The 23,621-nt window shown below is 45.6% G+C and overlaps 1 protein-coding gene across 2 annotated transcripts in view; it reads right to left on the bottom strand.

The window, feature by feature from the left end:
- megf8 (multiple EGF-like-domains 8) overlaps positions 1–20,340 on the bottom strand; it is a 31,050-nt gene extending 10,710 nt beyond the window's left edge. Inside the window, exons 1-24 of one of the 2 annotated variants that reach the window (XM_056601364.1) lie at positions 19,179–20,340; positions 18,989–19,081; positions 18,364–18,553; positions 18,049–18,212; positions 17,680–17,889; positions 17,335–17,515; positions 16,707–16,795; positions 16,299–16,512; positions 13,855–14,038; positions 13,439–13,584; positions 12,921–13,031; positions 12,663–12,817; positions 12,005–12,106; positions 10,033–10,180; positions 9,692–9,855; positions 8,969–9,172; positions 8,494–8,694; positions 7,887–8,126; positions 7,647–7,765; positions 5,173–5,304; positions 4,889–5,002; positions 4,550–4,633; positions 4,083–4,325; positions 375–559 (exon numbers count right to left, since the gene is read on the bottom strand). In XM_056601364.1, coding sequence (XP_056457339.1) covers positions 375–559; positions 4,083–4,325; positions 4,550–4,633; positions 4,889–5,002; positions 5,173–5,304; positions 7,647–7,765; positions 7,887–8,126; positions 8,494–8,694; positions 8,969–9,172; positions 9,692–9,855; positions 10,033–10,180; positions 12,005–12,106; positions 12,663–12,817; positions 12,921–13,031; positions 13,439–13,584; positions 13,855–14,038; positions 16,299–16,512; positions 16,707–16,795; positions 17,335–17,515; positions 17,680–17,889; positions 18,049–18,212; positions 18,364–18,553; positions 18,989–19,015 — 3,607 coding nt within the window. In that variant the 5' untranslated portion in view covers positions 19,016–19,081; positions 19,179–20,340. The remainder of the gene's footprint in view (positions 1–374; positions 560–4,082; positions 4,326–4,549; positions 4,634–4,888; positions 5,003–5,172; positions 5,305–7,646; positions 7,766–7,886; positions 8,127–8,493; positions 8,695–8,968; positions 9,173–9,691; positions 9,856–10,032; positions 10,181–12,004; positions 12,107–12,662; positions 12,818–12,920; positions 13,032–13,438; positions 13,585–13,854; positions 14,039–16,298; positions 16,513–16,706; positions 16,796–17,334; positions 17,516–17,679; positions 17,890–18,048; positions 18,213–18,363; positions 18,554–18,988; positions 19,082–19,178) is intronic. The other variant, XM_056601363.1, reaches the window with a different exon arrangement.
- Positions 20,341–23,621: the final 3,281 nt, after the last annotated feature.

The following is a 23,621-nucleotide window of genomic DNA, read 5'->3' as shown; positions in this document are numbered from 1 at the left end:
GGGGTGCGGTTGTTTAGCCACAAAACGAGAACTAGACATGCTTGCAGAAGTGACTTATTTTTAGTAACCGCTACTCTGAAGTCTGTGCAAAGAGTGTAAAGAGAGACACTGCTTAGAGACGTCGACAGCACTGTCAGAACGAAAAGACACGATCTCTAGAGTGAATTATCTAGACAGCAACAACCCAATCTCAACGTTTTCTCGTCTACATCTTGCCGTGCCTGTGCCATTCAACTTGTTCCGATTCTTTGCGATACGACGCATGCGCCACGCGACACACAGTATGCTGCATCCCACTCCTCCCTGCACCACACAGAGGCATGCTCCGGACCGTCCGCGAGCGTCTACAGGAGGCCGTGTGGAGGAGGACTCACCCTGACACTGGTCACAGATCCCGGGGGCCGTGATGCAGGTGGAGTGGAAGTTGCAGCCGCAGTCCACGTCGCACTCCACGCCGCTCAGCACTAGCGTGGCGGGGTCCGACGTCCAGCCCAGGGAACACTCGCACTCGAAGCGCGGGCTGCCGCTGCACCGGCCCTCGCGGCACTCGTTGTAGCAGCTGTGGGAGGGATGGCGCATGGATACGAAGAGAGCCATGGGTATGCAGGTAGGGAGCAGGAATACAACAAAGATGGAGGACACACAGCCACATGAAAAGGTCTTTGTGTGACGGTCGATTTCTCTTGGACGCAGGATGTTGATGAGAGGAAGCCATAGTGCTCTAGTGGTCAGGATGTTTGACTCCCAGCTGAAAGGGTCAAGTTTCAAACTCCACAGCATAAATAATGACAGTAAATAGTAGAGCTGGAGGATATGGAAGAATGTATTATCATGGCAATAAGGTGTAATTTTACATGATATCATTTTATAATTATCAATATATGTAATGAACTAAAGCAGAGTTTTTTTTATAAAAGCCCAAACCCATGACTCAAGCCTCTGCCTTTTGTCTGATATACTTCTGTCTCTCCACAGGTCTTTACGGCCACTCGGCGGTCTACCACGAGCAGGGGTGCATAGCTCCACACGTAACATCTTATGAAAAGTACCCAGTTTCACAGAGGTTTTTTGCGTCACCTTTTTTTAAATCAAACTGCAGCAGCTCGACCACGGAGCGTGTGATTATCTGACAAAAGGAACGTTACGATCGGCTGATTTTGCGCAGTTCTCCAGTGTGTGCATGGTGCACAGCGCACATGAGCGCACATTTCATTGAGCTTATCATTCGTTTCGAGCCACGGCACACCGTGGTGCCACTTTTTTCGAAAAAAAAACATTTTCTTCTGCTCCGGCTCCATTTGCCTTTTCTTTGCAGGTGGCGAACGCACAAGTGACTGCTCAATGTATTTTGTGACGTTACGCATCCCCGGTTATGGCCGCGCAATGCGTACTTGCGTACCAGTTATGTGCACCCCTGAATATATGCTAGGGGTGTAACGATACACCAAATCACGTGTTGGTTTGTATCACGATTTTTGACCCACGGTTCAATACATCCCACGATTTTTTTCAATTTAAAAAGCAGTTTATTTAAACAACACAACAATTAACTTAAAGGTTGGGTATGGAATTCTCTTTTTTGGCCATTTTTGCAAAATTACTTGAAATCCTTATCATAACCCACTTACAGCCACTGAGTTAGAAGTACTGACATGAAAATTAAACAAGTCAATCATCTGTGGAATGGCCAGGGCTCGAAAAACTCCAGCCAATGATTTCCAGACCCACCGAGTGGCATTGGACAGTAAGTACGTCAATCCAACGGTCGTACCGCACTCCCCCTCCCCCTCCCCCGCACCCCGCGCAACCCCTTCGTGCATGTACTCAAAGCTCGTGACCCAGAGCAAGCTTCTGTTTGTTGTTATCCTGCGGTAGCTACTGGAGCTAGCTAACTAGCTAATGGCTTGCTCTCGCGCATTTTTCTGTTACTGGACAACGGAAACCCTGGCACTAACAGCTCATATCACGTGGCTGGACCTGGACTGGAAGGATAATGGGAGTTAGAAAGGGTGGGTCGCGCTTCTGCCATCTCACACCGCGAGACAGGTTTGTGGCTTTGAGTGTCGCGATTTCGGTTTCGATACGCGTATCGTTACAGCCCTAATATATGCCTATGAATTTAAAATACCATTATAAATGTTCTACCTGTGGGTAGACCTAGCACCAGCTCTTTGATGTTTCAAACCTCATAGTTGATCATTTGAAGGGCGTACCCTCAAATCGTGATTCATATATACCAGTGGTTCTCAAACTTTTTACCATGAGTACCACCTTAGAAATGATTTGGCTCTCCAAGTACCACCGGAATTAAAATAAAGGGCGTAGGCCTATAACTACATAGAGTTTACACAGAAGGCATTAATATTAATAATACGATTTATTATTCACATAACTTTACCTGACTGAAGCAACCAACTGTCTATAACTCATGTATTGTATTTAAACACTTGCAACGGGATAATACTAACAATTGAACAACTGCTTCAATAGGGCTACCCAGCAAATGGGGATATCATCTGGCATATAACATACCAGTCAATCTAGTGAGGTTATTAACAAGTATACTGCATTAAAGCATTTACAGCACTGAATATTAATTTTAACAACTGCAGTCAACCAATCATGTGAGGTAAATTTTACTGCATCAAAACATTCAAAGAATTGAATATGAATATTTAAATACTGGAGTCAAACAATCCTGTTATAAGCAATCATGCACAGCAAAGAGAGAAATCATGTGTACTGCGAAAACACTGTAATCAAACTATCATGAGTAAGAACAAGTGTATCATAGAAAAACAATGTATTCAGTATTAAAAAATACTGCAGTAAGTGCCATAAGGTCAGAATATAAACTATGTTTAGATTTGAAGGAGAATGTACTCAGGCACACATTGAAAATTAGGCCTATCATGCTTCGTGGGAGGGGAGTGATGTCTGGGTCGATTGAGGTTAGATTTAGCCTCAGACTTGGTTCAGTATCCAACCTGCTTCCAGCACACAAGTTGAGGGGGGATGGCATCCCCCTTTGGAATTAAAAATGATCAAAATCATCCCCCTTCTGAAACAGCCATCTCCCCCTTCCCATCCCCTGTTATTTTATCAATTCATGTGGAAATATTACCGCTATTTCATTATAGCGGTTTCCTTTTTCAATTCGGCGCAAGCAACGTTACTTTTCCCAGGGACAGATTTGACAGCGATACTTCATTCTCGGGCAGCATGCTATTGCGCAAGCACGCAGGCGTACTTGCGCAATAGTGCCTCCACGAGCTCTCATTCCACACCGTACGAAACAGACACTGGTAGCGTGAAGCAGTCTCTGCATCTCAGACATCGCTTCCGCAGGCAACTCTGTCCCCTTTTCTCCCTTTCATTCCAACCCGTGAGCAACGCTAGTCTCCCTTCTCTTCCGAATGCATTTTTGAAAAAAAAGAATAAGAATCCGTTTCTAAAATCCTTAAATGTGAAGCATGCCTCCGAATCGTGTGATGCGTCCGATCAGCTGCGTTTTTGGGGATAAAATAAGAGCGATGACATGACAGTAGTCATCGCTCTTATTTGCGACCATTTGCGACCAAGAGAAGCCTGGTCGCAAATGGAATGAGAAAGCGCACAGCCTTGTCTGAAAGCGCAGGATATTCGCTGCGTCGCTGCATCCAAAAGTCCAGAAATGTCTGGCCTCTGAAGGCAGACTTCAACGTCTCGTCACAGGACGATTTGGTACATTTTTTGCTTCCCCTACTCATCGTCACAGCAGTTAGTCAATGCAGGTTTAAGATCATTGCATATGATGGGTACATGCAAAAACATTTTTTAACGGTTGCTTCATCTTCAAAAAATTGCTTGAAAAAATCGTTCATACTCCGCGTACCACTACAGGGCGCTCGCGTACCACCAGTGGTACGCGTACCACAGATTGAGAACGGCTGATATATACTATAGGTAGCACGATAAGTCGATAACCTTGTTACATGACGACCCGATACCATTCCAAGACGTTAAGGTTATTATTGATTTACAGCCCAGCCCTGGCTCAGAGTCAGAGCCGACACACAGAGTGGTCCGGGCGGGCCCCTTACGTCTGGTTGCAGTGCATGGTGCCGTCGCCCGTGTAGCCGCGCTCGCAGTGGCACTCGTAGGCCGTGGGCGTGTTGACGCAGGTGGCGAAGGCGTGGCAGTTGTGGAGGCCCAGGCGGCACTCCTCCACGTCGGGGCAGGTGGGGTAGGACCACACGCCGTCCTCCTGGTCCTCCCCGCCCAGGTGCTCCAGCTCCATCTCCATCTCCATGGGCCGCGGCGGGGCCGAGGTCTGGGGCTCGGGGCTGGGGGAGCGGAGGGAACGCACCGGGGGTCAGACACCTGGGAGGGCCTAGCTACACTAGTGATGTGATGTAGCTGTGATGTAGCAGATGCTTTTAGTTAATCACTTGGTTTTTCTGATGTCTAGATGAAAACAATTGGCCGAATGTGGTACAGAGAGTGTGTGTGTGTGTGTGTCGTAACAGTGAACGTATTGTAACCATGTGGTAATAACAAAGTGTATTACTTTGCAGCGCGTGCTTCGGCCACTGCTGTGCTGCAGTTGTAGGCAGAGGAGTGGTCGATGCCGGCCCAGTCCCCTCTCAGACACCTGGAGAGAGAGGACAGAGGAAACACAAAGCCAGTGAGGATCTGACAGTACACAGGATAAACAATGCCACATTAAAAAGAGTTTCCTTCCTGGTGAAATGTAAGGAAATTCCGAATGCCGCATACTGTATACATAGATATGTACCGTTGAAATATTACAACGGAACATACACAGGATCAGGCTGGGTGTCTATTTCCACATCAGCATCATAATCATCATGAGACACCTTTATCTACACTGTGCGTATGGTCTTACTTTCCGATGGTGGGGTTGTTGTGGTCTCCACACCAGCCACACTGGAATGTGCGCAGGCAGTCGGTGCAGGTGCTCATGGACGCACACTGCTTACACTGGGGCACCGAGTGCACGCTGACAAAGGGGGAGACGGGGGAAGACAAGGGTTAATGAGGACGACTTCCGATGGCTGGCTGATCTGTGGAGGGTTAGGATCCCAACACCGTACAAACACAGTCCCAAAGTAGACCGGCTACAGAGTTGGAGTAAAGACGAGAGTCCGCCCAAGCGGGGTGGTTGTTTACCTGTCATACCAGTGCCTGCACTCTCCGTAGGGGTACTTGGTGAGGTAAGCAGCAAAGTAGAAGCAGGCCTGGGCTGACTCACACCACGCACACTGGCTGGAGTTGGACAGACACTCGGCACACGACCTTCTCCTGCACACAGCAGGCGGGAGGGGAGGGGAGGGACCCGGTTAGTGTTGTGCCTCTTTTGGGCATTAACAAGGTAAACGCAGTATGCATTGCAACAGTAGGAATGCTGAAAAATTCTGCCGTTTTGAACGTTTATGACAAATAGGGATGCACCGAAATGACAATTCTTGGCCGAAACCGAAAACCGAAAATGAGGAAACCAAGGCCGAAAACCGAAAACCGAAACACCGAAAGAAATTATTATGCCAATTATTAGTACCATTTAGGGGTGCCACGGTATACGGTATTACCGGTGTTACCGGTGTTGAGGCCAACAGCGAGTTCTTTATTATTATTTTTTTCCAGTAATAAAAAAAAGAAATTGCAGTCATGTTTGGGCTTATTTGATAAAAAAAAAAAAAGTTTGGCAGGTTGTCTTTGCACTGTTTTATTTTTGATGTGTTTTTCATAAAAAATAAATAAATACAAACCTAATAGATAGGCTACCTAATAAGCGTTGGAACACACAAGACCGGTAATCATAGCAACGCCGGTAAACAAATCCTGCGAAGCCCAATCCCTACGAGAGCTCCCCGCGCTACGGCCATCCGGAGGCGCACAGAGCTTTTGGCAGTGATATTATATATACAATTATATTATACTATTATGCATAGCAGAGGTTGCGCTAGACTTTTTCATTGTCCGTCATTTTGACGGACAGGGTCGTAAAAAATCTGTCATTGTCCATTATTATCTGTCATTTTATTTTAACTTTTAAATGGTAATATAGGCCTAGGCCTAAGCTATAATGCTTATATTCAATAGCCTCACTTGTTTTTATTGACTTATTTTCATTAAAAAAAATAATAATTAATTATTAGTTTCAATAATAATTAATAATTTATTTATGCATTTCTTTCTGACGGTGAGAACTCGATTTTTCCGCTTTTAAAACATTGCGGCTGTTGTGCCTTAACATAGAACGATGTATGGGCTGTAATGGGGTATTTTTAGCTGAACGAAGACAATTATAGTGAAAATGAACAGTCCACTTATAATTCTTGGTAATCTTCTGTAGGCAGCTCAAACTTTCCTTCTTGCCTGCATGGATTTGAAAAGTGTGCTTGCTTGCTTGAAATCAAACGTATCGATGGATACTGCTGCCGAGGCGATTGTCATTAGATGCTGCGTCTTTGCCTCCGACAGACGACTTCTCGTGGCAGTTTTTATGTTATTTTGAAGGCTGAATCCGCGCTCAGCTGCAACACTTGACACTGGGATAACCAGCGCCACTTCAGCCAGCGCTCTAAAATCGAGGGAAACATTTCCCCTAGCGAAGTGATGAGCAGCCGACAGGAGCCCCTGAACGAGGGATTTCCCGACCCTGCCAGCACTCTCTTCATCGGGAGAAAATCCCTCTGCATGCGGTCATTCTCAACCAGTGGTGCAGCTGCACCCCGCGGTGACCCGTAGTGGGCACAGACGCGCTCCAATGCCTCTAGTCCGTGGGTCTTCAACGCGCTGTCAGCTGTAGGATAGCGCGAGGCGCGTTGAGCACGGCCGTAACTTCGGCTCAGTTTGAAAGTTGGTGTCGGCAATGAAGCTTATGTAGAGTAAGAAAACTGTCACAACTTGCCTGTTACTTCAATTGTGATTTTTATTCTTATGTTTATTATTGGTAATGGTCATTGTAAAATCCGTCAAAATGACGGACTGCCTTCAGATTTTTCCGTCATAGTTAAAAAATATCCGTCAATGACGGACATTTGTCGGTTAACGCGACCTCTGATCCATAGAACGTTATAAGACGCTGTCACCGAGAATTGGCGCGCTGCCAGACGCTGTCACCGAGTGTGAGAGGAGAGTTTACGGAGAAGATGGCGGTTGACCTAGTTTCAAAGTTTATACCGTTTATTTACTCGGTAATACCGGTATTGACACGAGTGTATTACTCGGTGTGAAAATGTCCACACCGCGGCAACCCTAGTACCATTGCATTTATGGCTATGACTGTGTACTAACTTCATTAAAATCAAGGCATTGCAATTTTTGCAAATCGCTATACGTGGGTCTTTCTCAGAAACATTGAAAAACATCCACATCGCAAACATATTGGCGCTTATCCAGACAAGCGTGTGCTGGCCATAGATTTTGTTTGCGTCATCACAAACTTCAGTTTCGGCCGTGTTGTTTCGGTGATAAAAGTATATCGGCCGAAAACCGAAAATGCGCATTTGGGCCATTTTCGGCCAAACAATTTGGTGGCCGAAAATTCGGTGCATCCCTACAAATGTTATCATACATCTGCGTGAAGAAAACCTTTGAACCTGTGTGAGTAAAAGACAAAATATATGTCTACCACTTACTGGTTACAGACTTTAGGACACACCATTGGGTCACGAATGGATCCATCCAACCTGCCCCTCCGACTGCACTGGTAGTCCCCCTTCTTGTTGGAGTTGATCTGCCACTCACAGTAGGGGTCCTGCAGGGACAGGGACACATGACCTCAATGACCAATAGGACATTTAGAGCAAACTGATACCTTGGAAAATATACCATCATTTCTCAGACACACACACACACACACACACACAGACACACACCTGAGTGCAGGCAGAGCAGTCCCGGTACTCCTCACACAGGGTGCAGTGCTGGGGGGCCAGCAGCAGGTGGCGCTCCCCCCCCCCCTGCTCCTCCAGGCAGGGCTGGGGGCCGGAGCGCAGCAGGCAGCGGGCCAGGGAGGGGCACCAGCCACAGGACTGGTCCGACAGGCAGGCCAGGCAGGACGTGTAGGCCCAGCAGGAGCCCGAGCGGTAGGGCTCCAGGAACAGGAAGGAGATCTCCTGCGCGCCGACGAGGAAGGAGGGCAAGGATTAAATAGTTAAGCAGAGCTACACGCAGGAAATGTAAATCTCTCCTAGTTGGTATTGCATTAAAAGTGAGCAACCACCACCTGTATGACTGACCACTGGTGTAAGTGCAACACAAAGACTAAAATATTATAACTAACGAGAGGCGATAGGAAGCAAATCTCAATGAAATACCAGATCAGATTTGTAATCAGAACATCACAAAAACCACCCGTAAGTGCAGCTCCAAAAACGTCCATAAAAATCGTGTGTACTTTAGCAACAATCTAAAGGCTGATCTGTCCTCAGGGGAACAGAGCCGGTGTTATCCTCCATGTCTCAGGGGGGGGGCCGTACTCACACTCCCGCCGGGCAGACCGGTCCGGTTCCAGATCAGTGCCATCTCGCTGGTCTGCCCGGAGCCAGAGTTGTTGAGGTAGCCCTCGGCCTGGACCAGGTAGTGGTTCCCCCGGGTCAGGTTGGGGAAGAGACGGCCCCCGTCGGGACGCCCCAGCAGCTTCAGCTCCTTCTCCTGCTGGGCGGCCCAGCGCCCCACCACCTCCTGCACACATCAACACACAGTCAACAACAGAGGACGCCTGGCCTGGAAAACTGACCCGGACCATCAAATGACTACTGTAGATAAGATATGATATGATTACCCAGTAATTCAGTTGAAAAGCAAAGTATCTCACAAATATCTGACTAATTAATTCAACTTATATATACATTAACTGTGTTACAAATATAAAATGTACTGCTTTACATTCTAGGCGTTCTGGTGATGTCCACCTTTTGACCGTCCTTGTTGTCTATCTCTCTGTGTGTGCTCTCACCAGCTGGCTGGAGGTGGGCCCCGGCGCCATGCGGGCCTCAAAGTGGAGCCTCTGGATGCGAGCCCACATGGAGACGGTGTCGGTGGGCGGGTGGGCCGGCGGCGGCGCGCCCCACAGCGGGTGGATGAAGCCCCGGAACTGCAGGGCCACGTCCATCTCTGTGGTGGGACTGAGGCTGATGGTGGTGCTGCGGAGGATGGCCACCTGGGGGAGGGCGGGTGGATGGGGGGAGGGATGGGGGAGGGATGGGTGGAAACACATCAACAGAAGCACTATCCACTACAGAGCTAGTAGGTACATTAATTAATCCATTATTATTAATGAGATAAGGGACCATCTAAAGAAAAACAAATGGCTGGGGGGAGAGGGGGGGTTGGGGCTCTAAACGTACGCAGCGGGAAAGCAGGCAAACATATACGCTTTTAAGATGAAAAGACAGAAGTCAATGCAACGTTCACTATAAATGGGGATAGGGATTAACACAATATGAATAATAATAATGTTATCTAATGATAATATGGAAAGATTGGGAAAGACGATACAAGCTTTCTAGATAACAAATGGTAGGACCCTGAAGCCTTTGTATGTGGACACAGAAGGTGAGAGCACTGCATTACAGGACGAGCAGCATGGTGGCCCGTCAGGAAGGGGGATGGGGGGTTGGGTAGAGAGAGCGTGAGAGTAGGTTGCGACAGTAGAGGGGGGCGGGGGGGTTGTCCATACCTTGTCCGGCTGGGAGTCGTTGCGGGGGTGCTGGAAGGTGAGCAGGTGCAGTCCCGGGACGTCGTTGTCCGTGCGACAGGAGTTGAGGGCGGTGAGGAAGCGGGTACGCTCCCCCCACCAGCCGTACGGCCCCGAGATCTGGTCTACGCGGCAAGCACTGCGCTCTGCCCGGACGAAAGCACACGCAACGGGTCACATTGCCCTTGTCGGCGCCCCTGTGCATGTGCACGTCACGTTCCCCTTTGGGCAGAATACCGTTCTCTTCCCTCCCTTCCAGTGTAATAATTCACAGTACGACCACCCTCACACCGTGTCCTCCCTCCGTCCCCCCCTGGGCTCACCTGAGACGGTGAGGCAGGACTCGTTCTGCACACACCAGCCGAAGTCTCCCGGGGCGCGGGCCAGTGAGGCCGACGTGCCGCTGAACACCAGGCAGGACTGGCAGTCCGACAGGAAGCGGGCCAGGCCCAGGCACCCTGTGCTGCCGCACTGCAGGAGAGAAGGACCGCAACGAGGGTTGTAACGATACGCGTATCGAAACCGAAATCACGACACTCAAAGCCACGAACCTGTGTGATCCCTGTCTCTAGTGTTTTGTGTGCTTTGACCGGCAGTTGGTCTGCTTATAGGTCGGAATGAAGCGGCCACCGATTGTTGACAGGATGGGTACTTTAATATACCGGACACCGTTTGTTTCTTCACTAGACACACACACATGCTACCGCTCGCTCTCCTCGCTCGTCCACTCAATCGATGACGCCACTCACACACACACACACGCACACTGCCATTCTCACGCACACACATACGCTACTCGTAACACTATGCCTCGTTATTGCGAATCAGACATGTTGCATTCTATACGGCCTGATTATGTCATTATTTAAGCTACATAGCGATAATAGGAGATTTGACGGAAAACAAAACCTATGCAGGTCACTTTGACCGGCACTGTTTTTTCTAGCGAGAACGCGGGTTAGTGCTACCAATCTATTCAAATTACTGTTATTTATTTGACATTAATATTTCCAAATACGTAAGCCTAAACCACAAAACTAGTTTAAGGTTTTTGCCTACCTGCAAGCATCCTGCAATCTTTGGTTATTTATTTATTCATTTTGCTATACTTTAAAAGTATTCTTACTGTTCAAATCTGTTCAGTGTTACAAATTATTTGTTATTAAATGGTACATTAAGTTAATTGTTAGATAACTGTAGTTAAAATAAAATGCGTTTTAAATGGAAAAAAATCGTGGGATGTATCAAACCGTGGGCCAAAAATTGTGATACAAACCGAATCGTGAGTTGATATATCGTTACAGCCCTAATAGCAACACGACAATGGTGGGGGATGGTTCCTGGGGAGCCCTAGATGGATGAACCCCCATCGCACGTTAGGGATAGGTGTAGAACGAAGCTTTCTTCCCAACCGTGCGATCGATGCTTGGAGGGTACGCCCACACAGTGTACGGTGGCACGAGACGCACACAGCAGTGCACTAAGGGGATCTTAGTTGGTCAATAACTGCTTGCAAAAAAAAAAGGCGAAACTCGAATGTCAAACTGAATTCATCGTCGCGATGACAAGGAGATCAATGGCTACTAAACTAACTGAATTTAATCATTCAAAGTTGACAAAAGGCCATAAAATACAACTAAAAACAATAAGTGCTTAAATAGCCAGTCACTGTTTCAGATGGAATTTGAACACTGGGATTTCCCTCAAAACATTTGAGCGTACCACCGAGTTTTAGGAAAGAGGGCGAGTCTTATCCCCATGGTTACAACCCACGCCAACTTTATGATACTCTTTAGTACCATTGTTGTATAACTGTTATGAGCATCATAATGAGCGATGTTGCATATGTAATCCGCCACACACTGTAGCGTTATACTGAAGGTGTCCAGGAAGCCTCACCCTCACTTGGACGTGGACATTAAATACACCGCTCCTCAGACGGAGCTTCACTATCCACAAAGACTTTGGCATTACAATGTGTCCGCAAAGTGCATCTTTCACGCGGACACCACAGTCAACCGCTGCACAGACAGAGCTCCGTAACATATCATTACGGTCTGATGACCGTTTTAGCCCTTGAGGGTGACAACGGCCTTATACAGATACATCAAAGATATTCTCTAGGGGTTGAAATAGGAAAAAATATTAAAAGTATTAAAAGTATTTTGTTTGAAGGATCAGATCAGGTGTTTGTTTGACCATTTGTAAATCACTGACAAACACCAAACACTTAGATGGGGTATGGTTATAGGAGTCTCATAAAGGAGCAGAATTTATATAAAAAAAATACTTTACCGGATTAAGGGGCTGGTATTCTCGACAGCGGCCTTCACACCAGCTGCACTCTGGGTTCTTCAGACACATGCTCTCATCCGGTGCTTCCTCACAAACTGCATCCTGGGACAAACACACACACCGTTTATTGTTTCATGGACATTTTCCTCAATACCTAGTCTGCGCTAGGGCTTTGACTCCGAACTTCGTTATTCAAACATAATTCGAATATCAAAAAATAAATCATAATTCGAACAAATATTAGGCAGCCCTTAATATTCGAACCTGTTATGGGCAGGCCAAGAGGGAGAGACGTCGGAGAACCCGACGCAGTCTATTCATAATATTGTAATGACCACGGAAGAGGCAGCGAATGAAGTATTGATTAGACAGCGATTTATTAGAAACCTAATAAACCGTTGGAACACGCAGGACTGGCGGTAACCATAGCAATGCGGTAAACAAACCTCGCAAAGTCCAATCCAGGTCTTACTGAAGGCATTTAATGGTCAAAATATTATTCATAAATATTCGAATATTAATATTAATAAAAATAATGAACTTCGAATATGATTTTTTAGCAAAATTCAAAGCCCCAGTCTGCGCTCTTGATTTGCAGACCGTGCTTTACCAATAATCACATCACTTTCTATGAGGTCAAAGATTTCTCTGGACTCACCCGGTCTCCGAAGTCACTGCTGACAAACAGCGGAACCTTGTAGGCCACCAGGTCCCCGCGGGCCACCCCGCTGTAACCCCCGGCGACCAGCAGCACCCTGCCCTCCATCACGGTGGCAACATGAGAGTACCGGCCCCTCACTGACTCCCCTCCCCCTAAAAACAACAAGAGCTCAATGTTAACCACGCCTCGCGTCGTCCCTTCAGGGCGCACGATCTGAGATCGTCCCAGCCTCTCTCTGTCTCTGCTGCCACTCACGCAGTGACAGTCCCTCCCCGGCGGAGACCCACTGGTGACAGCCCAGGTGGTAGAAGAACAGCTCCTCGTCGTAGCACTTCTCCTCCTGGTAGTGGATGTGGACGTTCCCGCCTGATTGAAAAACAAACAATGAGAACAATTGTATTTGCATCGTCCCCACATGCCTAGTTTGTAGTGGCCGTGCGACGTGAACTGTGCGAGCTGGTGGGAACACGAAACGACGTAATCACGGCTCTCCTGCACGGATCATACAATGATTTGTTGCGCATTGCTGACCTTTCGAGCTCCGCGAGGACAAGCGTGGCTAGTTAGGGATGTAATACTGCATCATTACAAACGTCATCAAGTAACTTGAGTCTGCGTTACCCAAAGCTACCAACCAAGCCTTCTTCTGTCCAGGAAAAACCCTGGATCAGTATTCAGTGAAGTTAAGGTTAAAAAAAAAGGAAAAGAAAAGGGAAGTGAAAGCAATGGAGAGATGGTTACAGCTTCTCCGTCGCCTTTGCTCTACAACTCACCGTACACTACCATGTAGTTTCCGATGACGGTGGCCGAGTGGAAGGCCCTCTCCCTGGGCCCCGTGGCGGGGGAACGAGAGCGGAAGGCCGTCCAGAAGCGTCGGTCTACATGGAACGCGTCCGTGTTGTTAACCCGGACACTGAACCTGGAAGGGGGTTCTGGTTACTTCACTGTGTGCTTCACTGAAGTCTGGTAATAACTATTCCAAGTCTCTGATATTTTGGACTCTTGGTTGCAAAAAAGGCAGTGGCTAATTTAAACACTGCTATTGTAAAGTGTTAAACACATAACCATGAAAAACTAGCATTCAGTATATACACGCATTAGGAAAATAAGGAGGGAAGTTCATCAGTGACAACATCCATAACCACCAGTGTGTAGGTGTTTGTTTGGGTGTGTGTGCATGTGCGCGTGCCTTGCGGTGGTAGGCCGATGGCCCCCATAGACTAGCAGGGTTCTGGAGGGGCTGTGGAAAACCATGGAGTGGCCGGCTGTGGCGGGAGGCTTCCCTCCAGTGGCCTGGACCGTCTCCCAGAGCCCAGAGCCCTGCAGGTCGAACCGGTACAGCGTGGAAGAGAACATATCCTCCTCCGTACGACCTAGCATCAGGGGAACAGGTTTCATGAGGCTCCTCATATTCTCATATTTCTCATATTCCCTTGGCCTAGGGCAATTTTTTTTTTAACCACTGTGCCGCAGCACACTGCTGTGCCGTGAGAGATGGACAGGTGTGCCGTGAAAAATGATGCAAATTCACTTCATTGGTTAAAAAATATATGTATTGGACTACTCCGTGTAAGTCTTTGCCGAGTGTGCGTGGTCGCGCTGTTGGTGGTATACAACGTATATACTCCCATATGCCTGTTGGTGGCGGTAGGCCGCGCAATTAATTGACAGATATGCAAACAATAAATGACAGATGAAGTGGTTGATGTACACGCGAGTAACGCAACGCAAACATGGATAAATATTTGAAAAGAAAAGAACCCACTGCTGATCAAAGTGCCCCCATAACCAATCCAGTCGATGAGCGCACAACAAGTGGGGTTCAAAAGAAAGCAAAAACTGTGAACTCAAGGCTGTACAGTGACACGTATCTGTCATTTGGTTTTTCCTTTACTGGGGATCCTGTTGCACCGTGTCCGTTGTGCGTAGTATGTGGGGAGAAGCTATCAAACTGTGCCATGGTCCCTAGCAAGCTAAAGCGACACCTGCAAACCAAACACCCATCCCTCCAAAATAAGCCTTCGGACTATTTTGTTCGTTTGTGTGACAGCACTGGGAAACATTGTTGAGGAAAGCCACAAAGGTGTGCGAGAAAGCCCTCCATGCTAGCTATTTAGCAGCTGAACTTGTGGCTAAATCAAAAAAGCCACACACTGTTGGGGAATATTACCAGCCTGCAAAGCCATTGTCAATGCCATTCTAGGCCCAGATGCAGAGAAAGAATTGGCTAAAGTCCCCCTCTCAGATAACACCATAGCGAGACGAATTGATGATATGTCTGCGGACATAGAGAGTGTGGTTTTGGAGAAGATACGTTGTAGTGAGAAATATGCTTTGCAACTGGATGATTCCACAGATATCAGTGGCCAATTGGCCATGCGCAACTAATGGCCAACGTGCGCTTTGTGGATGGAGAGACTGTGTGCACTGACGGAGCTGCAGCCATGGTCGGGCGCATCAAAGGCTTTGTGAGCAGAGTTCGAGAGAAGAACCCTAATGTTGTAGACTCACGCATTGCTATTTACATAGCGAGGCACTAAAACTAGACCCCTGAAAAGCCGACAGGTCCGGTGGTTGTCCCGGGGAAAAGTTTTGGCCCGCGTATACGAATTGAGGGAGGAATTAAAAATATTTTTGACGGAAGAGAAGAGGTTTGATGACGCAAAGCTGCTTGCAAGTGATGAATGGTGTGCACGGCTTGCATACATGGCAGATACGATTGCATATCTGAATGAACTCAATGCGCGAATGCAAGGTCGAGATGAAAACTTTCTTTCAAGCAAGGACAAAATAAACGGATTCCGATCAAGGATCTCCCTCTGGCGACAGCATTTGGAAAGGGGTGACACTCTCGAAATGTTCCCCCTCGCCCAAAAATGGCAAGAACGGGTCAACACTGGTCAACAGGTCAACTCAATTGATCCAAAAACACCTGAAAACACTTGAAGAGAAAATATCCTTTTATTTTCCCTCAGCCAACACCAACTCATTTGACTGGGTCAGGGACCCATATAGGTCTTTGGTTGATAAAGACACGAATTTGAATTTCCAGGAGCAAGAACAACTTTCTCCACAACATACCTCTGCGAGCTTGGCTTTTCAAGTCTAACTGCAATAAAGACTAAAAACAGAGAACGTCTGCGATCAATTGATGAGGAACTACGCGTGTGCCTCTCATCAATTTCTGCCAAGATACCACGTTTGTGTGCATCTATACAGACTGAGTGAGTTTTAAGTATTTGAACAATACATTTAAAGGCTACTGTATTTTTATTCACTTTTTTTTAAATAAATGTCACTTTTGATAACATGTTGTTGTGCCGTGGGATTTTTTCCTTGTCTGAAGTGTGCCGTGGCACAAAAAAGGTTGAAAAACACTGACCTAGGGTATAAGACAACTTGCCTCCCTGGGTTTTCAATATTAAAGTGGCAATGCTAATCATGTGCTAGCGCAATGAAAAACAACAGCTATTTCATACCCGTGTCTGTCACTCTATAGACAATAACAATATTTTTTTATAAACAAAGTAAATAATTAATTTATTCCAATAAACTCTAGATAAAAAAAACAAGTGGTTAACATAGAGGCAAATAACTACAAGACTTTTGGACAGAATTTACTGCTTGACCTACCTCCGAAAACATAAACGTAATGATCCACCACAGCGGCTGCATGATTGGCCAGTTTCGGAGCTCCCAGGGAATGGGATAAGCCAAGCTGCTGCCAATCATCCTGCACCGGGCGGTACCACCAGACATCACTAGCCAGAGAGCCATTGGCCAAGTCTCCACCAAAGATGACCATGTTTCCCTTCCATTCCACGGCGGTGTGGGAATGACGAGCTGTCTGTTAAGGAGAGAGCAAGAGATAATGATAAAAGTATAAAAACAATTGAATGATGAAAAAGGAATATCTAGATTCAGGATGAAAACAGAAATTAAGTCAAGATAGAATAATTTCACATGACGAGATGGTATTTTCCTGTTTCAAGGATAATCAATTTAGTTTGTTTGGTGTTATTTGTGAGCCAAGTGACTTACTGGGCAGTGGCCATAGGTCCTGTTGTCCCACTTGTTGGAGGAGAAGTTGTATTTAACCAGGTCCCCGAGGGCTCTGTTTAGGTCAAAGCCTGAAAAAGAGCGATATCCATACACATAGTATTATCATTATTATTAAGTTCAGAATCTCAAACATTATCGCATTACAGAGCCGGCAAAATAAAATACTTTGAGGGTTATGAAAAGTATTTTTTTTAAATCTCTCCCAAAAACAATGTATTCTAACCCAACAGGGGAACTATGCATTTACTATACAACTAGTATGTATTACACATATCCAAATCATTCCTCAAGTCATTCCATAAGAATACTTGAGAAATATTCATCATAAAATGTTAATAGCTTTATTATGAGGTAAATTGGCCCGGGCGGTAGTACAGACGTGAACATTAAACCAGCAGATGGTAAACAATCTAAGGACGACAACAGTATGAATAGATATGTAACACTTGTGTTTTTATAATAACTAAATAATAGTTTTTATAACTAAATAATAAAACACACAATTTTTAAAAAAGCCCTGCAAATAACAGTTATGAATTGGATACAAGTTATAAGTTAAAATCATGTTCATGTATCAACATCGATGAAAGCAACATTGTATCCTTACCTCCAAACAGGTACAAGGCCCTGGTGGGAGAGAGGTAGACCCCGGCTGAGCCTGTCCTGGGGAGCATGTTGGGGCTCCCCTCTGTCACCCTCCACCACTGGCCTGCCTCGTTTTCATCACGGAGACCCAGCTGGCAGTTCCGACCAACGAAGCCCGAACTACACAAACAGCTCTCCTTGTTCTGCAAGAGACCACCCAAAACCAGAGACCCATCGGATCAGTTGATTCATCACATCAACAGTTTGATTAGTTGTTCCAATTAAAAATTTGAGTTATAAGTACACTTGGATTAGAAGTATACTAAAGTTGGGTTAGAAGTATACTTGGTCCTGTGGCATCCCTTACCAGGTCACATTCGCCGTGTGCAGAGCAAGCCTGGGAGCACAGAGGGGTGGTGCAGTCGGCGCCCCCCCAGCCTAGCTGGCACTGGCACTGGGATGTGGCCAAGTCGCAGCGGCCACGGCCCCCGCAGGCCCCGGGGCACAGGGAAAAGGTGTAGGAGGCGTTGAAACCCAGGAGGTTGTAGTTGGCATCACTGAAGAGGTGGAGCAACATCTAGGGGGCGGAGAGTTGAGAGTACCACCGAAAAAATGTAAGGAATAGGCAACTACAATAAAATACAATATAAATCATACATATTTGAGACTCATGTCATTAAGGAGCAGGTAGGGGTTAGGCCTCAATCGGCCTCCAGTACCCTGGCTTTCTTATTACCTTGCCAGACTTGGCCTCCATCGGTTGTGGGAGAGTGTTTCCAGTCAGACTAGCCAGGAGGGGACTCTGGTAGGAATCCCCGTCGTACACAAACAGATAGTCGTAGGTGCACTCGGTATCCATGAAGGTGAAGTTCAACACAATCCGATGATTGTTGCTGGGAGCTAGCAGGAATAACAAGATACTATTCACGCAGGTGCTATTTGATTTATGACATGGATTTTAATCTAGAAGTATAGCATATTCATTTGAGATTAAATAGTATCTGGTTTTATTTTATGCAATATAAATATTATTCTTTATTGATTATCATACCTTTGATGAGCCATTCACAGTTCCCATTGACAGAGTAGTTCCCTGGACCATCAGTGACATATCCTGGGGGTCCCCTGAGGACCTGCCTGTGGCCCTTACAGTCTCCCGCCCAACATCCTGGGGCCTGTGTCAAAATTAAAATCACCAGAACCAGGGAGACCGGGAGGACAGGGGCCATCCTTACCACCACCTAAAGCAAGGGGCAAAAGGATGATCAATGACTTCACCAATGTTTATTGAAACTGTATTACATATAATAATCAAACAGTGTCAAAAGACCCAGGATCTCATTGCTGAAAGGATCAGCCCTGTCATAAGAACAACGATATTATTTTTGTAGCATAACATTACACTCAGATAGTGCTGTTTAGACATCTTATGATTATGATCTAAAGTAGGTGGAATGACACCGTGTTGGTTATTTTTTTTACTACATTTCTGATTAGTAATATGTAATATATTCTCCACAGAATTTGTCAATTAATTTAGTTGAGCCTAGTGTTGTGTTTGATGCGCAGCAGATCTGTTGGTACCGTTAGCTTCTCCTCCATTGCCATAACATGTAACTGTGATGATATCTTTACGTGTTACAGCTGTATATAATAATTTAACAACACACACGTACCTTACACATATCAGTATATGGTAACATGGCTGTACATTACTGCATTACAAATATTGATTTGTTTGTCCTGAGAGTCCAAGACATAGCTGCAGGCTATAAAAAGAAGGCTAGCGTTAGCGTTAGCGGTTACCATTGACATCAATGTAAAGGACCATTGGCTCGGATAGTAATTAAACGTCCTCGTACTCACCAATTCCCCTCTCGTTGGTCCGATTTTCATTTAGTTACATTTTCAGACACATCTAAAACTAGATGGCTAGCATGGCAGTTAATCAGTGCTATATAATGTAGCAACCACTGGTCCATAAACACTGGTTCGACTGTGAATCTGTGCAGTCTACGAAGGGGCTAGCAGAGGATAGCTACTGCTCCAGCTAGCAGTAGCTAGCTTGACCACATCCAGATGCGCAATTGTCACTCAGAAGCAAAAACCAGGCATCGTCCCTCTGAATTGCACCGATTCAGCGAAATCCAAATATGTCTGCGATTGGGATAGTCTTAAAATGAACCAAGAATTCAGGTAATATAACTAAGGTCGCTAAAGTTAAACCAGTATCAGATTTTTCCATTTGGGTCGGGGTAGATGTATCTTGTTTTGGTGTTTTAGCTGGCTACAATCCAGTCGTTACCAACACAAAAGCCACCGTTGAACATATTACGTGCTTCCACTGCCCTCTGGTGGTCATAATAAGTAGGTTTTCAACATCTGCACAAAATCTAACAACCAAAACCGGTTAGGGCAGTTTCTATCAATGGTAGTAGGCCTATATCTTAAAATATGGCTTGGTTTGCATACAGGTTTTAACTGTATAGCAGTTGAACAAGCCTCGACCAGCCTCTGTTTCGAGAACAATGCATCAAACATTAAGTAGTAAACAAGAATCCTTGACACTTTAGACAAAATCTTGACAGTTCACAAAGCCTCCCTATAACAGCAGAGGCTTCACGCTTCTCCATATAAGTTCTCTTTATTGTAAAAAAATTCTACGTTAACATAACTTTTGACATCAAATTAATATGGCTGATACAAATGACAACCTGAATTTAAGATGCTACAAACCAGCAAATTAAATGTATGTATTTATCATATTTAATCAGTTGTGTGTTTAGGTACATTCTAAAGAAAGTTACCACACTTCAATTAGCACTTATATAAGGTCTCAATAAGTACACAGAATATGTAGAGTGATGATTACATGTGATGGGTAAACTATAAATACTAGGTATTTATTTGAATTTGAAAACATTCCCACACAAATAAAATTAAGAAAAAAATAATAAAACAATATACAATAATAAAAACAAACACTGGAATAGAGAGTGCATACATTTTTAGCATGGGTGGCCTCATTGGGAATGTCAAGAGGTGTGCAGAACCATCTTTCCAGGAGCCAGGGCCATTGGTGTACTTTGTAGTCCCGGGCCGAAGAGTGGGAACATCTTCTCGTTGAACTTGTGATTAAAGGTGCAGAGGTGAGTCAGCGTTCCGCCATCCCAAAACGACACCTCTCCTTTATCCATGTCCAGTTTGACACGCACCTTCTCCAAGCGAGTCAGCACCTCGATCTTTGTGGGCTCGACTGTGAGTGCGGTCAGCACCCCCTTGCTGAGGGCGATGCTCCACACGCCGCGCTTGGGGGACACAGTGAACCTCTTCTTGCGGGCCAGCGACTCGGCGCAAACGCCCACCATCCACTTTGGGTTGTCCCCGACGACGACGTCCCACCGGTGCTTGCCTTTGGAGAAGCCCTCGGCTCCCATGAGGAACACGCAGGGATCGAAGCGCTCCGGGTTGTCCGGGACCTCCTGACGCTGCTGGCTTTCTTTCATGCTGGTCAGGTCGGGAGCCAGGTCCAGCCAGGGTGAGGCTGTGTTCGGGTCCAGCACCACGGGGTCTAGAGAGAGAGACCAAGGGTGGGTGTTTAATGAAAAAGGCATGAATTGCATTTGGTAGAACCGCTACGTTTAGTCACGTTAATTCAGGTTATGTCATTTCATTCTGCTGAAATTACAACATGGGGGTTGAAAGTGTTTTTATTTAGTTTAAAGACATTTGACCTTCAACAGATATAACGTTAGTGTGGGTGTAACGCACAAAGACTGGATATCATACAGATTAAACTGACTTGCCATGTGTACATTGAAACAAATTTACACATGGCATTGAAAAAAAACTCTTAATACAAAGCACGGTCATTGGTCCTCGTTGGGATTTGAATTCTAGACGATTTTTGGTATTTCTGGCATCTATAATATCAATATTCTTGAGCTCCAGATTATCACCCAACAATAATCCTTCCTCAATTGAATGACCATGATTTGATACAGAGAGTACACACGGTCTGTTGTCATTTTGTTGTTGGATACATTTTTTCATGGATACATTTTTCCCAAGTAACTGCAAGTAACTGCATTAGCTTGGTGGCTGACATGAGCCACTACTAGCACATTGTAGTAAGCTAGGTCGACATTTAAATATCATATCAAGTAATTAGGTCTCTACCGGATACTGTTTTACTTTTTATTGTTCCACCATATACATGATGCCATTGACATGTGACCAAATGTAACTGAACTTTGCCGTTGAATAAAACTTCAGATTCCTCTGGGTTGGAACATTGTTTAAAACTATTAGAATAATGCAAGTTCACAAAATGACTCATATAAGTTCAATGAACATTCAATTGAGAATTTGCCCCAAAGGCTTGTGCTGTGTAAAATAAAACTGACTTCAAAAAGTCTTTCTGAAAAAAGGTCTTGTAAGCTACTTAGGCCCGGTCCACACAGAGCCGATTTTTTGGTGAAACCGCATAAGTCTTGTGCGTTTCGGCCGACCTATAAATATATCCGGACTTAGGCGGTTTCATGTTAGGATTCGTGTAGACGCCTGAAATGAAACGATTACGTCATTGCCCCCCCACCAGCTGGGCGACGTCAGAGTTGCGTTGAATTATATTTTGATTCGATTTCTTTATTTGTATTCTTTTTATAGCTTTAAATACAGCCCCTTGATAAATGTAATTACTAACTGTACAATAAAAAATAATCTCCTCACCACTGAGTGTTTGTATACAGCGTGCAGGCTGTATGCGCGCAGGCTTGATGCGCTCCACTTTTTTCTGTTGAGTCCCAGCGCCTTGAATATTTACTACAGCGTTTCTATAGCTCGATGTGGTTTCGCAATGAATCCGTCTTTACAGAGATATTCCCGAACCAAATAAATCGAAACCGGATCGTTTTCGCCCATTTCGGCTCCGTGTGGACAGGGCCTTAGTATGGTAGCACTGTTAGATCATCCAAAGCCCTGCTAAAAGAATGTCATGCACTCACTGTATTGGACATGGGCCTGCATATTTTTCCAGATGTTGAAGCCTAGGGAGCCCACATGCTTTCCCATGTCCAGCAGAGCTCCTGGAGGATGCTGGAGGTCTTCATGAGGCCACTGGGCACTAAGAAACACAACACACAACACAATGTACAACTTCTATTTAACATATATCAACCCCCTTGGGATCAAAAACATAGATATTAACATATCTATGTTATATCAAATCTATATTGGTTAACAGGTAGGTCTAGTCAACTGGCCAACGGGTTGGGGTCAAGCATTAATCAAGTTTTTCAAAACAAGAATTAGAATAAAAGAATAAATATGAATGCATAACATAATGTATCTGTCTGAATATGATGTAAAAAAAAGTGTGACGCAGCAGGCCTGTATTGGTTGGTCAGATTGACCTCTTCTTGTACAACGGTGTGTGTGTGTGTGTGTGTGTGTGTGTGTGTGTGTGTGTGTGTGTGTGTGTGTGTGTGTGTGTGTGTGTGTGTGTGTGTGTGTGTGTGTGTGTGTGTGTGTGTGTGTGTGTGTGTGTGTGTGTGTGTGTGTGTGTGTGTGCACGCGTCAGGATAACCTGTTTACCTGTCCTTCAAGAGTGGAAATTTCTGAAATATATAAAACACAGTTAGTAAACTTACTTTTCCAAAAACCAACAGCATGTCTGAAGAATGCCACAATTCCACAAAACCAATCCTCATCATCGACAACAACCGAGTCACCTGCATGAAGGTGACGTCTTCGTCCCCCATCTCCCTCTTCAGATTCTGTATGATTGGGGTCAGAGAGGCGATGCCCTCATTGGCCTGCGCCACCATGGCCACCATGGTGCCGGTCTTCTCCCGCTCCTCAGCTGCAAGGGCCTGCAGGCGGGCCTCCTGCTCTGCATCCAGTGCTTTGTGGAGCCTCTGAAACTCAGCCTTGATGCTCTCTGCAGCCTGCCCGGCCTGGTGCTGGGGGAAGGATGCACACAGGATGTCTATAGGTACATCATTTCGGATGACTAATGGCTCTTACAGGGACACTAGTTGACCAGCATGTGTGATGTTGATCAGCCATTTCCATATTTTGAATGTCTTGAGTGTCCACTCTACCCAGATGGATGAATGGGTGTTTATATGGCTGTTGAACCTTGCAATGTTTGGCATGAATTGGAAGCTAAATAATAGTAAGGAGAATTTAAGATGGTGTGCGAGGGGTTTTACCTCGATAAACTCCTTTGTATTGGTGAAACTTTTTGTGTTGTTCTTGTACAATCTCCATTTTTTCTCCAAAATCTTTATTTTGAAGTCAAGTTGT

Source organism: Gadus chalcogrammus, chromosome 11, assembly GCF_026213295.1.
Source record: "Gadus chalcogrammus isolate NIFS_2021 chromosome 11, NIFS_Gcha_1.0, whole genome shotgun sequence".
Lineage (NCBI taxonomy): Eukaryota > Metazoa > Chordata > Actinopteri > Gadiformes > Gadidae > Gadus > Gadus chalcogrammus.
This window is presented reverse-complemented; position numbering and strand designations above follow the sequence as displayed.